General features: G+C 34.7%; 2 protein-coding genes across 2 annotated transcripts; one reads left to right on the top strand and one right to left on the bottom strand.

The window, feature by feature from the left end:
• On the bottom strand, positions 1,056 to 5,846 carry LOC18612745 (RPM1-interacting protein 4). Its single transcript, XM_007049659.2, has 4 exons — positions 5,582 to 5,846; positions 2,254 to 2,820; positions 1,477 to 1,671; positions 1,056 to 1,369 (listed from the first exon to the last, which is right to left on the bottom strand). Exons 1-4 carry the CDS (start codon positions 5,585 to 5,587, stop codon positions 1,340 to 1,342), a joined length of 798 nt encoding a protein of 265 aa, XP_007049721.1. The 5' UTR covers positions 5,588 to 5,846; the 3' UTR covers positions 1,056 to 1,339.
• Positions 10,136 to 15,029, top strand: LOC18612747. The gene is made up of 2 exons (XM_007049661.2): positions 10,136 to 11,041; positions 14,439 to 15,029. Exons 1-2 carry the CDS (start codon positions 10,756 to 10,758, stop codon positions 14,792 to 14,794), a joined length of 642 nt encoding a protein of 213 aa, XP_007049723.1. The 5' UTR covers positions 10,136 to 10,755; the 3' UTR covers positions 14,795 to 15,029.

Here is a 15,090-nt window from a genome sequence, read left to right on the forward strand (position 1 = left end):
TACACCTATGTGTCTAACGGAAGATTTTTTTTAAAATTAAGTGCTCATTTAAAAAACTAATAGATCTATTTGAAATTTTGATTAAAACTTAAGAATTAAAGGTATTTTACCCTAAAATCAAATACTTTATATTATTTGATCTAATTAAGAAATATTAGAATATCCTACAATCGGATTTAGATAGTAAAATTACTACAATCGGAGTAGAAAATATCGACTGATCTAAAAAATAGGTAAAAAAAAATATTTTAAATATTTCAATTTAAATATTAACATCGTTTAGCTGTTTGGAATAGAGTATTCATTTTACGAACTAGTGAACTCGTATATAATTATGAGTAAAAATTAAAAATGATGGAGTATTTTAACCTAAAAAACTACTAGCGTTTTTTTACCCTTTGACATCCTTAACACAGATAAATATGTTTAGCCAAAAAAATTGTATGGTTTTGACCAGAAAAAAACATCATTGAGCATCCTTGTGGCAATAAAATAATAAATAATCATAAGTCAGCTTAATAATAACTTTGCCATAAAATAATAAGTAATCAGCTTAGTAATAACTTCGCGTGCGGAATAGTAACAATAGTAAAAATTTATGTGACGTCAAACAAACAAAGTGAGAATGAGAATTACCTTTTATTTTTTAATCAGATAAATAATTTTCAAACTTGAACGCAACCATACCAGGAAAGTTCATCAGTAATCATCTATTAGTAGGTCAAAGCCTTCAAGGTTAAATTGGGATATTGATTCTCTCTTACATTCTAATTCTATGAATTCATGCCTGGTTTATAGTTGCTAGCACATAGAAAGCCTGTCTAAAAGTTTGACTTACTGTTGTCATCAACAAAGTGGTACCATACGATAACCATAACCATAATCTTTGATCCATCCATTGCCACAAACATAATTTGTGGCCAACAACCTAGAATGTTAACAGTAAACTCCCAACAGAATTGAAACTACTCTGAGCAGATAACCATGTTAAACAACTTACCACAGCTCATCCACAGTTTGTAAACAACAAAAATGGACACCATACATTTAGAATAAAATTAAAGAATCAGCATCTGGTGTTTTCTCACGAAACATAGTTGCAATGTAAAGTGGTATACCAAAATAGACAAGCTAAGAGTGAAAAAAGAGTATATAACAGAGAGAAAGGGAGAAAACAAAACACGTTTACCAAACAAAATACCATGTTTATCATCACAAAAAAGCACACATGTAGACATAATAACCGCACTTCAGTGAAATTACTCTGCTTTGAAGGAACCTTCAATGTATTTACAATATATTCCACACAACTTATAACAAATCCACAGATTCAAAGGCCTCATTTCCTGCACCATGGAAGGCAGCAACTCTGGGGGAAAGGAAACAGAACCGAATACAAAATTAGGAATTCTATAAGATTTCTAGAAACCACAAGGACAGCAACCAAAGTTCTTGGTCAGGTTCCAAACAACATACCTTAGCACTGCTGTTAGTTGGCTTCCGATTCTGACCAGTGTGGTATGGAGATTGCTCACCTGGCATGCCTGGTACCCTGCCCCCATTGTTCCTCTCTTCTCTCACCTTGTTAAAAATGTGAGTATAACCATCAGCTGATGCCGGATTATTCTCATCCCAGTCACCAAATTTGGGAACAGCAGCACCTTTATCGGGCTGTGACACCAGAAACCAGATTATTAGCAACCAGCTTTAAGAAAATAACAAGCTTAAATAAAGTGACAAGTTTTTACAGTAGGATTAGTTTGTCTCAAGAGGAGTCACCACCTGGGGAAAAACGGCAAAGAGCAGATACAAAAGTAAAAGTTCACACAATCAACCCCAAGGCAAGCAAGACAGGCTAATGTGCTATTCATTTTGATGCTTTATCAGTGTTGCAAAAAAAAAAAAGGCATTTTGATCCTTTGTCAAGTATTAAAAAAAATTCAAGTAAAAGATTTTTTTTTCCTGCTACATGGGAACATGATCTAAGACAGAGAAGGCTTTCTATGAGGCAGGTGCCCAGCAGGCTGCCTGTCATGCAGACTTCAAGATGCAGACAAGCTATGCATATGCTATGCTTTAGTTTGACCTTTTCAGGAAAAAGAAGAAAAAGAAAAAGGAAGGAAATCATTGAGAAACAGATAACAAGAAGGAAATAGAGGGGCTTTTCAAGCCCACCAGCGGATCCACAACACACTAATGTTCAAGTTTATGCGATTTAAGACAGAATGACAGGGGAGAAGGAAGAGAATTTACACTTTCATCGCCTCTAGTACTTGGCCTCATTCTTGATCTCCCAGGAGTACCATGGCTACTATCATATGAATTCTTTCCTTCCCATGCAGGTGAGGCCATGCTACCTCTCCCGACCCGTGCCTGGTGATGGAGTGGTGATCTATCTATGCTGTTTTCAGATCCAATACTTGATCTTGCAGGTCGTTTAGGGGCTTCACCAACATTTACTCCACGACCATAACGTGAAGGGGTAGAGTCCCCAGAAGCTCTACGGTTAACATTGTCATGATGTGATGGAGAGTCAGCATATTGTTTGAGTTCCCCTTCTTCCCTGCTCCTTCCACGCTCATGTGCCCTTCTAGTGGGTCCATGTCCTACTGGTTCATCCAGTTCTGGTTTTGCTCTGGAAGCAGGAGAAGCTCTTGTTGGAGCTACATAATCATAATGTAAGTCTGGGCTCTCTTGGGGATCATTAGGATTTACAATCTTTCCTCCAGTGCGACCCTTACGGGCCTTATCAAAATAAGCTGTGTAGGGAACATTCTCTTCACTCTCCCAATTGCCAAATTTGGGTACATGAGAATGTTGCTGCAATGGCAACAAAAGCATGTTATTAGATAAAACACAAACAAATTTCTCCTCTGTTATTAATGGGGACAAAGATTAGGCGAATCATGGATGGAGCAAAAGCAATTCCAAGATCCTTACACCTAAAGATGGCTCAAAATAGGAAAGCAAGAAGATTCTCAACAGAGATCAAATTTCAGGGTGTAACACTCTACTCTAGCACCTCAAAAGGAATCATACACACAATAAATTTGTGAAAATAGATGACACGTCTTATTGACTTCTGAACAAACATAAGGACGAGCATGCATAAAACTGACAGTTCATCAAGTATTACTTCTGGCTTTTGCTATAGCCACATTGACATCCTTTGACCAAATTCACATTCAAAAGTAGCATCAATCTTACTAAAATGCACTCTATTTCACTACAAGTAAAACTATTCAGAAGGAAAATAAGTTAATATACTAAGCATTCTCACTTCACACTGCTTAAAAGCTTCCCTCCATCAAATTTTTCAAAGATGTTTCAACATTTTTAATATTAATTGAAGAGGAAGGTGGTAAAGATATTCTTCTTGCTAGAAGTAAATAAGAGAAAACGTTTTCTTATTGCACAACGTGATCAATTGTATTATAATCCTTGTTTTTATTGTTTTCAATCAATTTTGAATCTAGATGGCCTATTCTTCTCTTGCAACCTTACATTGAATAGAAATACAAGGTCAACTAATTCATATTCCATTAGATAGTTCATTTCAGAATGGCTACAATTGTCGAGGAATAAAATGAGCACTACAGAAAGTTACCATTCTAATATGAGCTTTTCTAATGATGAAATTTGGGGACAGTTAGGCATAAGAAGAGATAATATAATTATGCTTCTTCCCATAAATGTACAACTGAAATATGGTTACAAAAGATTTTTAGTTACAACAAAATTACAGAACTTCGGGAGATAAAACATATGTAAGTGAACAGAAGATAGCTTAAAACCACTTGTGGTGGGATGCAGAGACTGCCGCTAAATCTGAAACTTCTAACTATTAAACTTCCAATAAAGATTTATTCTGCTGCAATAAGAGGTGATAACAGTAAGTGACCTGGAAATGCACTTGGCCATTGACCAAATCCAAATGCTTACTTAGCTGTTTTAGTAGCTTTTATCAAAACAAGTGACAAGGAAAGGATGAACAGAAGGGACACGAGATCCATCTAAAGTGTTAACAGCCCGCTTTGCAGCCAAGAATGATAATCAAGCTCCTTCCGCATGTTAAAGCAAAAACTCTAAAACAAGAAAGTATCTCTCCAAAAACATTAAAGGACAACTCTTAAATTTGAACTTCACTTTCATCTTACCAAAACAAGCTAAGAAGACAAATGAAAGTAATATTATCAACTAAGAGGTCATTGCACTACATCACCAAACAACAAAATGCCTACCAAAACATTTGAAATGCAAGCAATATGTTATCAACTAAATGAAACTTCGTAAACAGCACATGTTTAATCAATGGAAACAACTCAGAAATCAAACAAATCTGCTTGACCCCTCTTAAGTCACAACACTAAGTTCATTCAAATAAAAAGAATCAAATCAAGTAGAAGATAGACATTTTAGAATTATGTAAATATGATGGAAAAAACTGAATTAAACCCAGGGGTTGCACCTTTATATGAACTTTAGATAATTGTCATTATTGGCTATGAATTTTGACAACAATACTGAGGCATTTCCTTGTTTCAGGCAGGGTGCTTTGACTAATATCTTTCTTTTATGATCATAAGAAACAAGTGGAAAAAGGCACATAGTATGCCATCTATACAAAAATTCAATATGCAATTTCCACGTCACAGGATGTATATCAGTAAATTTTTACCCAATATTTGTCACAAGAAGCCCATCTGTCCAGTATTAATCAATACATGTGGCATATGATAAGCAGCTGACATGAAACAATGGTCCTAATCAAAGGGCTCACATGATCAACATAATCCATTGCAAACAAAAAAGTCTAATTTGAATTGTTCCTGTTCTCAATTTATTCATATCTTTTCTGGATTCACTTTCATTCTACAATTTCTCCTCACACCCTCAACACTTAGCAAACCCCTCTAGCAATCAAGAGGAAACTTAAAATTTTAAATTGTGTGAACTTTCTCCATCTTCCTTATCTTATTTAACCCACATTGTTAACTGCTTCAATTTCTGTATTATCAAAGCAAAAATTGACATAACATAATTCTATAAGGAAATTTGACCCATAGGTTGGAAGCAACTCAACACAGAAAGGCCCCTGGGGAAAATAAACCCAGATCAGCAAAACAAGCCAATCATGTGATATAATAGTTCATCCTAAAATAAACCAATTAAAGTCAACAAAATAAAAGACCACAATCCCAATCATTCTAAGCTCATTTCTGTAAATCATTTAACTCAAACAAAAAAAAAAAAGAAAAAAGAGAAACAAAATTCAGAATACAGAATCTCAAATAGACCATATGAAACTCAATTGAAGGACTAAAAAAACAAACAAACAAACAAACAACAAAAAGAGCAACAATCTTGCTTGGCTTAGCTTAGGTTTATTTCTCTTGTAAAAACCAAAAAATGACATGACACAAAAGCACAAAATTCCACAATTCTCATCTTTCTTTTCGTGTTTTGCAATTTTCTCAGGAAACAAAACAGAAGAACAATGTAAACTAAACCAAAAAAAAAAACAAAGAAACAACAACAAACTAACCGGAAAAAAAAAAGAAAGAAAAAGATAAAAACTTACTGCCATTTCTCTCTCCAGCAACTTGAGAAAGTACCCCAGAATCCCCAAAAGAAAAAAAAACACTCGGCTTTTTTTTTCAGACAATTACAAACAAAACTCAGGAAAATCTACAACCTTTATAAAGAACCCTTCGACCGAAAATCAAAGACAAAAAGGGAAAGGCAGAGAGAGATGAAGGGACCTTTAGTGAGAGAATAGAATTTAGAGAGAAAAACAAAGAAGAAAGAGAGAGAGAGAGAGGTTTATCAACCATTGACCGGCGCCACCGGTAATGTTTGACCATTCTCTCCTCCACCCCCCCCCCCCCCCCCCCAACCCCTCTCTCTCTCTGTAAAAATCCGTTTCTTCTCAGTTTCAGATGTCCCTCTCAAGTGTCAACCCAACTCGACATATGGTTCCGTGTCTTGGATTTTTTCCAATCAAATTTCCTCGTAGGCGAATTTCCACTACTTCCACGCCAACGTACCGTCCTTCCCATCCTATGAAACGCTCATCATTGGGGATTGGAAGGAATAAATTTGGTGCTGAGGATAGCAGTCTTAAGGCTCTGCTGGCTAACTGTTACGAGTCTTAAATTTAACGCCGTTACTGTTAATGGCGGCTGACTTGTCAAAAAAGCTGAGAGATTGTCTTTCTCCACGGTTAATAATAAGGGTTTTTTTTTATTTGTTTTATTATTTTCTGTTTGTCGGCTACTGTTCGGACATTTCTGATGCCCTTCCAATTATGCAAACTAAAATTCAATTTAGCCAATGGGTTGAAGGTTTTATTTCTTCTTTAAGAACATTTCAATGAAAAAAATGAGCACATGTTGTCCACTTCCACTATTATAATATTTTTAGCAACAATATTGGTTTTTTTTTTTTAAATGGAGGGTTTGATTTGCAGAGTATATTTGCATATCACAATTATGTATTGCTGGTTCTCCGATAGTTTTCGATAATTAAATTAAATTAAATTTTTTGAACTTTAAACCAAAGACTATATTAAAGAATTGGGCAACCACACATTTTTAGTAAGAGCAATATTAAATTTATCTTGGATACAAAACTAATGCTTAAAACTCAATCTATTTAGCTAAGCTTCTTATTATTTAATATAGTTTTTCTTGCCGCAATTAGTAATAAGTTAATTGTTAGTTGCGATTAATTTACGTCTAAAACGGCTAGCAATATTCATTTTTAATCAAACGGCTATAATCAGAAATGCGGTGCATATTTTACATTGGTTTTTAACTATATAGAACATAAATTAGGAGCCAATTAATTTACAGTAAAAAACACATTATTTCTTTGCAATTGGGAGTTAATTTACAGGGTTTTTGAAAAGCAATAAGCAATGCAACATACTTATAGGAAGTCAAATTAGTAAGAAAAAGAAAGCAATTATCAAAATGAGACTCCTTTTAGTGGTAAAATTTCAGTTTTCCTTGGAGTGAGACATTGAACGAAAAGACACTAAATCTGTATTTGATATTTTCAAGATGATACGTAATGTCATTGGGTAATTAGAGGGGCTTTTGCAAGGCTGTTGTAGCACACAATAATTAAGCCATTATTATCCACATTCAACGTTGTAAAAAGAAAGGCTTATTAACTTGCATTTATGCTGCAAACCCTTTTTTTCCAGAGCGCCGGTGATGTGACCCCTTGCCAACATGCGAGAGGTTGGCAATGCTTCATCAGCTTTATGTTGTGATAATGGTTTCCACCAAAAGCAACTATCATTTTCTCTTACTTTTTACCTTATCATTGCAAAAACTCCTTATAAACTAATATCACTACAGGACAAAAACAAAAAAAGGTACGGTAGCAAAATCATGCTACCAGATTATTGCAACACGACATCATAATCTTGTAAAAATCAAGTCTTAACTTCACCGTGTTTTTGTTAAAATGATGTTAAAAATTCCAAATCAATTAAAATACTTACCTTAATCTATATTAATGTTATGGATTACTGGTGTATAGTGTCTTTTAATGTCAATTCTGACCCTCTCTAATTTGGATAATTAAGCTTAGAATTTAAGTTGGGATGTAATACCCCCTCATATACATGCAAGTTAAAATTCAAATAATTTCATCCAAATTAAGCTTAATGACAAGAAATAAACATTGTATATACGTATATGGCCGGCTTCTTTGACAGACCAGAATTCCACTTGCTGTGCTTTGGGCCCGTACCTTGGTGTGATGCATTTGTGTTTATAAAATGAAAGAAATAGTACGACCTTTTTTTGTATTTGTAATTTAAAATGGGAGAAGAGAAATAGAGGTCAATGAATTTTCTTCTCAACTTGTTACTCGAATAGTTTGAATTTGGACATACGCGGGGATGGAGAACCATTCAAAACCGCCATTAAAACAAGCATAATTTTCACATTCCATATATATAAAATACAGTTTTCTGGAATTGTGTCAACTTTGGCATGCTGATGCCATAAGTTAACATTATATTTTGGTAAGTAATTAATTGAATTGAATCGCTTGTCTTGTGACATTATTTGGGAAGACAAGAACCCATATCCATCCTACTCACATCTGCTTCCTCTAAATATCCATGCATATTCTTCATTTTTTTTATTCTTTTCTTTTCTCAGTCTTGTCATGTTCAGTTTTACCATCAATTTATAATATGAAAATACCACTATAATGCATATATATATATATATATATATATATGTAAATCAATATTTTGTACAACCATTTGTACCAAAAAAAAAAACAAAGTTGTTTGACAATTTGGGTGGTTAGAATATTATTATTACTTTTGTACGATCAAGTACAATAATTCACAGTTAATATTTAAAAAGTGCTTTTAAAACATTTGTTAATATAACTTATAACACAATACTTAAAATAGTGGGTTCTACTTTTTTTTTTGGTAGTTTAAAAGATGATAAGATTGCCGCACGGCAGGGGGATATAGTAAATCACTTGTCGTACAAGTTAACGCAAGTGGCCGACGATGGCCTTCCTATGGTTCGGTGTTGAAGCCCAGCTTTTCATTTGATGCAACGTCACATTCAGACAAAACTAAGTTAATGCTTCGACTTTTATTACACGGTGAATGACTTTAAGACTCTCGTCCTTAGTAAGGACCTTCCCATCAAGATTGTCGTCTGAGCTTTGGGTCCAGATTTTTATTTTCCCAAAACTGCCTCAATGAGAGGCCACTATGCTCCAACTGTAAGAAGAAGAAAAAAAATCTAACTATTCAAGTACTCTACCAAATTACCAATAAACATAAAAGAAAAATAAAAGTTTGAAGCGTGAAAATCGGTTTTAATGTCATAATTTGTTACGAAGATTGTCAAAAAATTAATAAAATTAAAATTTAGAGAAATCAATTAAAAATAAAAATATAAAAATTTATATGATTCAATCTTTTTGTCTATATTTATAAAGTGAAACAATTTTTTTATTATTAAAAAATCAAAATACAATAACATTTACTTTGATTTCCCAAATCAATGCAAAGACCTTGTACATTCTCTTTTGATAATTTCAAAAGAACATTCAACTTTATCTAAAATAAAAGGTAGAATTGCAACATCTTTCACTTTATAAAGATCTTAAAACATTACTTATTCTCAGTTTTATAATATAAAAATTTAAAATAAAATAAAATTATAACTCAACGTGGAATAAAAAATTTAAAATTATACAATTATTTAATATTGTAAACTAACAATAATCATAGTGGATTAGTGAAAAGCTTGTGATTAATAATTATAAACAGATAATTAAGGGAGTTGTATGTAATGATGTGAAATTATGTCGTATTGGGAGGCTTTACGTGTTGGAAAGAAAAGAAGCAAAGAGGATTGTTTTCAGGAAGATCAGTAGTAGAGATAGTTTTGATGGTGCCTCTACTATGTGCCTTGCATCGTTTACTATTGCTCTTTTTGTTTTGTGACCTTTATTTTTATATGTTTGGGCCTGAGTCCTGACACTGTCATTTTCTCAATATGACTTTGTGATTTTTAGAATTGGTCTTGCCCACAAGAGAAGTCAAGCTTAATCTTCAATAAAAATGCCAATGCAATACATACATGGTTTCTGTTTCAAGTGGTTTTCAATGAACCAAATGTATCCTACAATTCATTTTCCGCCCTTGCAATCAACCATGGCAAATTGTCATGTTTCATAATTGCATTAGTCAATGGGTCCGTGAATGGGGCTACACCCCTGCGAATCAGGCTTGTAGCTGCTCCACTCCACACTGTCAGTTGGCCCAGTGGGCAGAGAACCATTGGGCTATTTTACCTATTGGTTTTCTTCTCTCTTCCTCAGTCTTCACGATCAAAGCCAGGAGATGAAGAAAAAGACAGCAAAGACAGTCAGTCCACTTGGATTCCTGGAATGGCATTTGCGTAATTCACTCCCAATGTGTGTTCTTGTTCTTGGTAGCTTTGTCAAGCGTGAAGATAGGGAAGCGTGCGGGCTTTTAGGCTTTTGCAACAAGTTCTTCGCCGAAGATCCCAGCTGTCAAAGTACATATAGCAAGTTCGCACACATTATGTACTCCGTATATAGTGTGGAAGAGTACAGCAACAGTTTCTTCCAATCTTCCATTCGTGTTACTGCAAAACTAAAAAGAAAGTGCCTAAAAGCTCCCTTGCAAATTACCAGACAAGACAATCATCTTACCCACAACCAAACACTGCCTTACATAATTTCTGCTTAGGACTAAAATATGTCTTCTTTCCATGCCTCCTAAAGTCCTAGTAGCTTTTTTGTACGTCCAGTTTTTGAGTTTAACTTTTGACTAGTGCCCATTTTTTTTGGGCCCTTTCCTTTTACTCTCTCTGTTAATAAACTTTCTGCCCCTCACAAAAAGCAAGCCCCATCCCATTAACACATCACACACCACTAATCCCTTAACTTAGATTAATTAACTCAGGCTGTGAAAAGGAAGCATATGTTTCTTCAAAAGAGCTTCTTGCTTTCTACTTAGGGCTAAATGTACAGATCTTTAGCCTTTAAACACTCATTTTCCAAAGATAAAACTTGCTTCACTCAAGTGGGTTTTTGAGTTTTTGTGGAAAAACTAAAAGCCTGCACTCAAAATCAAAGATTCTTAATAGTTTCTTGCTGAATTTTTCATTTTTTTCATTCTTAGTAGTTAGCCATTGAGTCAAAATCAAGTCTTTTGGAGAGTTGGAATCTAGGATGATTCAGTTATTGTTTTTGGTTCTTTTTGCTGAGGGCGTTATGGCATTCCTTCTTTTGGTAAAGATTGGGCCTCTGAGAGAGCTTGTCATAAAGAGTTTAGATCAGTTGAAGATGGGGAAAGGCCCTGCTACTATGAAAACCATTGCTGGTACCATGTCAGTGATTCTTTTGTCAAGTCTCATGAGTATTGTCAAGATCCAGAACAAGGGGGCAAAGCTTGGTACCATGTCACCTATGGATCAGGTTCTGTGGAGAACCCACTTGCTTGAAGCTTCACTCATGGGTATGATTCTGCTCCTTTCTATGAATTATTTGGTATGTGCATTTATCTGTCAGTATTTCTGCTGAGTTTTCAATTGTTGCCTTTGTTTAGCGTTTGAAATGTTGCTTGTTACTAGCATTGTTGGAGACGGAAAGGCAAGCACTTTCTGACTATTAGTTCTAGTAGTAGCTGCAATACAGAGAAATTAAGAACTTTTTGTTGGGTAGCTTTGGTTTTGAGATTGTTCTTTTAAATATTAACTATTCAGTTAGTTTATTTTTTTCATGAATTTCTTAAGTTTTAGATTGGTCTAACAAAATTTATTAACTTTTTCTTTGGGTGCTGAAATTTTTAACTTTATATACGCAATCACCCCTTTAATATCATTCTTCATTTTATGAGGCTAGGAGGTGAAAAGATGAAGGAAAGGTAGGTATGATTGCATATCAGTTGACCAAAGGTAGTAATGAATGAATGCTGGTGCACAATTTAACAATTGCATCTCTATGGACATTAGATGCAAAGAAAATTTTTCGTGTAAGCAACAAATTTATTGGTAATTAGTTTAGCTATGTACCCAAGAAGTATACAGTAGAGCTGCGAAAGAAAACAAAATAGATGACAAAACTGAAAATTGAAATAATAGGAAATAAGTTGTAAAATCAAATGAACTTTGGAAAGGACTCAGAAAACCCTGAAGATGTAGATGTAGAAACTAAAAGAACAACCTTCTCAGCTAAAGAAACTCACAGAGCATATATGCGAGACTAACCTGACGTGGTTGTTGAATAGTCTGAGTTGTTGCTCCACTGAGAAAAATATTCTGTATCAGAGGAAAGCCATGTGAATATATTAACATAGCATAAAATCTAGTACTTATGCTATAAATAATCATATTTTCCATTTATCTATTGACCTGCCATCAAGTCAATTTCCCCCTAGAGAAATTAGGAGTGCTTCAAATCTTTTTATGTGATTTTTGTCAACGGCTTTTCAAAAAGAGTTGGGATGTGAACTCAACAGTATAATGGGAATTGGGAAATTTCTCAACTGGGGTTCAATGTCGGGAGGTTATATAAGTTTATCGCAGCCTTAACTATTATCCCTAGTCAGGCACCAGGCCTATGTTAATGCAATAATACATTTATATAAATTTTCATTAATCTGCTTTACAAGGATGCCCATGCACCATGTCATGCTCATGATTTTAGCCGACATGATTACCAAGTGATGGTAAAATGTATGTATTTTGATGCATGATGCATCATATCATATGGTGTGCAAGTATTAAGGCATATAGCTTTCTGAAATTTGTGCTAACAAATGGTCCCTTTGCCTGATGAGGGCATTTTGGCAAATGAAATAGACTTTTTATATTCATTAGCTGGAGATGGGATTTGAATTCCAGACCTTCTTTAGGAGGTTAGGTGTGGCTACATCATGCCACTGCCTTGGCCTCTTTAATTCTTATAGTTTGTTGCTTGTTCTTGCGAATGTTTGGTTATTTCAATCTTATATAAGGCCTTCTTCTCTTTCTCCCTTGTGCCCTGGCGCCCACTATGCAACAACAATTATGTAGCAGATATCTTTTCTGTTATTCATGGAGTGATTATTTGTTGGCTTTCTGGTGGAAAATTGGGTAAACAAAATTCTGCACTTTTAGACCTAACAACATTATCAGTTCGTACATTCTACAGTAACATGATATATATATATAGAGAGAGAGAGAGAGAGAGAGAGCGCGTTGCTGCATTCTTGTTTTCTTCTTTGTGCAGCATATAGAAGCAGTTGGCTTAGATATGCTTATGTTCATAACAAAGCTGACAGGAGAAACTGTTCTGACTATGAATTGTAACAGGCTCTTGCAACTAGTAGGCTCTCATGTCATGAGCGCTTTATAAACTGATTGTTAATTCATGTCAACTATGCAAAGGTTGTAGTTACATTGGATGGGAAAGGATCCTCTGCACTACTTTTAAGTAGTGGAGATGTCCGCTACGTCATCCTAGGGTGATTAATACACATTGAGGCTGAAATTTTGATGACCTTCAATTTAGTAGGAAGATAAAAGAAAATTAATTAAAAAAAGGAAAATAATGTGGACAAATGATCCTAGATTTGTTTGAAAGTATATGTGTTAGTCTATAGTGAAAGTAGTGGACATCTCCACTACTTTTTAACGGTGGAGAGGATCCCTTTCCTATAGTGGACACCAAGTTAATGTTTATGATGTCTCGTAATAAAGACCTTGCTTGAAAAATAAACACTTGAAAGCTTTATTATCATCAATTCACATAATTTAAGCTGCTTGATAGCAAGGGTTTGAAAGAATTTGGTCAAATTTCACTTATTTTTGTTGTTGAAAATGAGATGACTTTTCTCTCAATATCAGAAGTACATTTAATATTATATGAGGCCAACATGGGAATTTCATATCTTATTGATTAGCAAGCGGTCCTTTATTACCATGGCAAGGTTGCTTCTGACTTTGCTTACATTGGAAGTAATCAAACTGAATAAGGTAAATATGTCATGGACACTAATGATGTTTAATCTATCTTGGCATCAACTGCTGAAAACTGAAGGTTAATGTTTTTTCCATCTCATTTCTCTGCAATAGTTGTATGCTACATATGGTAAACAATCATGTTTTTGTTTAATTTTTACTTGTCCAAACAACTGAGAAGTTCTTCAGTGTGAAGTCAACAATAAGGTGAATTGTATTTCATTAAATTGTGAGTCTGTGGCCAAATCTCTATCCCTAACCCTACATTTTAACGTTTGGAAGCCATAGCCTTTTTAATTTATATGGAAGCAATAGCACTATTATATCTGCCAATTTAAGGGCTTGGAGTGGGATAGAATCTTATACAGCTCCAATGCAATAATGAGACCATGTGCTGGAGGTGTCTGGCATCTGGTTCTTCCAAATCTCTGTACAATTTCATGGAACTTCAGTAAAAAGGCTGTCCATCTGACTACCAATCTAAACACATCATTGTTTTGAGGTGCGCTTAGCTCCCTGCTGAGTGGTCAAATGATGCAGGTGCATCATTTTGACTTGTCCAGAATTTGGAAATACGAAGATGTGTTAATGGATCACCCTTCATAGCTTCTGGTTGTTACTATTATCCTATTTGAGCATCTCAGTTATTATGCATCACCAAATTACAGCATGGTACATATTTCAGTGTAAGTGATTTTACTAGTACTTTTAAAGTTGAATCTATTCCATGGCTAGCTGTGCCATTTTGGTTCTATGCTATTGCTGATCTGAAAGTGAAGAAAATTGCACAACCATTGGTTGGTAACTGAATTAGCTTCATGCCGATAATATTTAAGTGAATGATTGTTCTATCTATAGCTCTCTCTTCTATTGGTATCGTGTATGTTTGACTGTCTGAACTTGATCTTGTAGGTTTTACCCTATTTCTTGGGTTCATAATTGACCGTATGCACCATTATCTTAGAAAACTTATTGGGTTGAGGAGTAAAGTGGGATCTTCGAAAGAGGAAGTTGAACGACTTCAGAAAGAGAGAATTGAGCTTAAAGAGAAGGATGACAAAGCTTCCAAGGAGATAAAGCTACTGAAAGAAGAAATTTCTACTCTATCAGAGAATTTGAAGAAGCTGAAGTTGGAATCTGAGGAGAAAGACAAAAAGATTGAAACTGCTGAAGCACATGTTGCTTCCCTTCAGAAACAAGCTGCAGATTTGCTACTTGAGTATGATCGCTTATTAGAAGATAACCAGAATCTTCAGATCAAGCTCTAGGATACAAGACTTGAGGAAATTTCCACGGACTTGAAGAAAGTAGAGTTTGGGGAATGTTGGTTGGAGTTTGTTAAGGAGGTAAAAGGGGTCTGTGCAGTGAGGGAAAGTAGCTTTGTCTGTGAACTGTTGAAAATTTTGTAATTCTCTTGAATCTAGACTTTGATTAGTTTGTTCATCCTTTTGTGTTTTCTGCCCCTACTGAAAGATCATTAACATTAGATGAACATCATTACATCATAACCATGCAGTGACTTGTCGGAAGACAACATGCCAACAAACATCTTAACAGCAGAACC

The sequence above is a fragment of the Theobroma cacao genome, chromosome 1 (assembly GCF_000208745.1).
Source record: "Theobroma cacao cultivar B97-61/B2 chromosome 1, Criollo_cocoa_genome_V2, whole genome shotgun sequence".
NCBI classification, from domain to species: domain Eukaryota; kingdom Viridiplantae; phylum Streptophyta; class Magnoliopsida; order Malvales; family Malvaceae; genus Theobroma; species Theobroma cacao.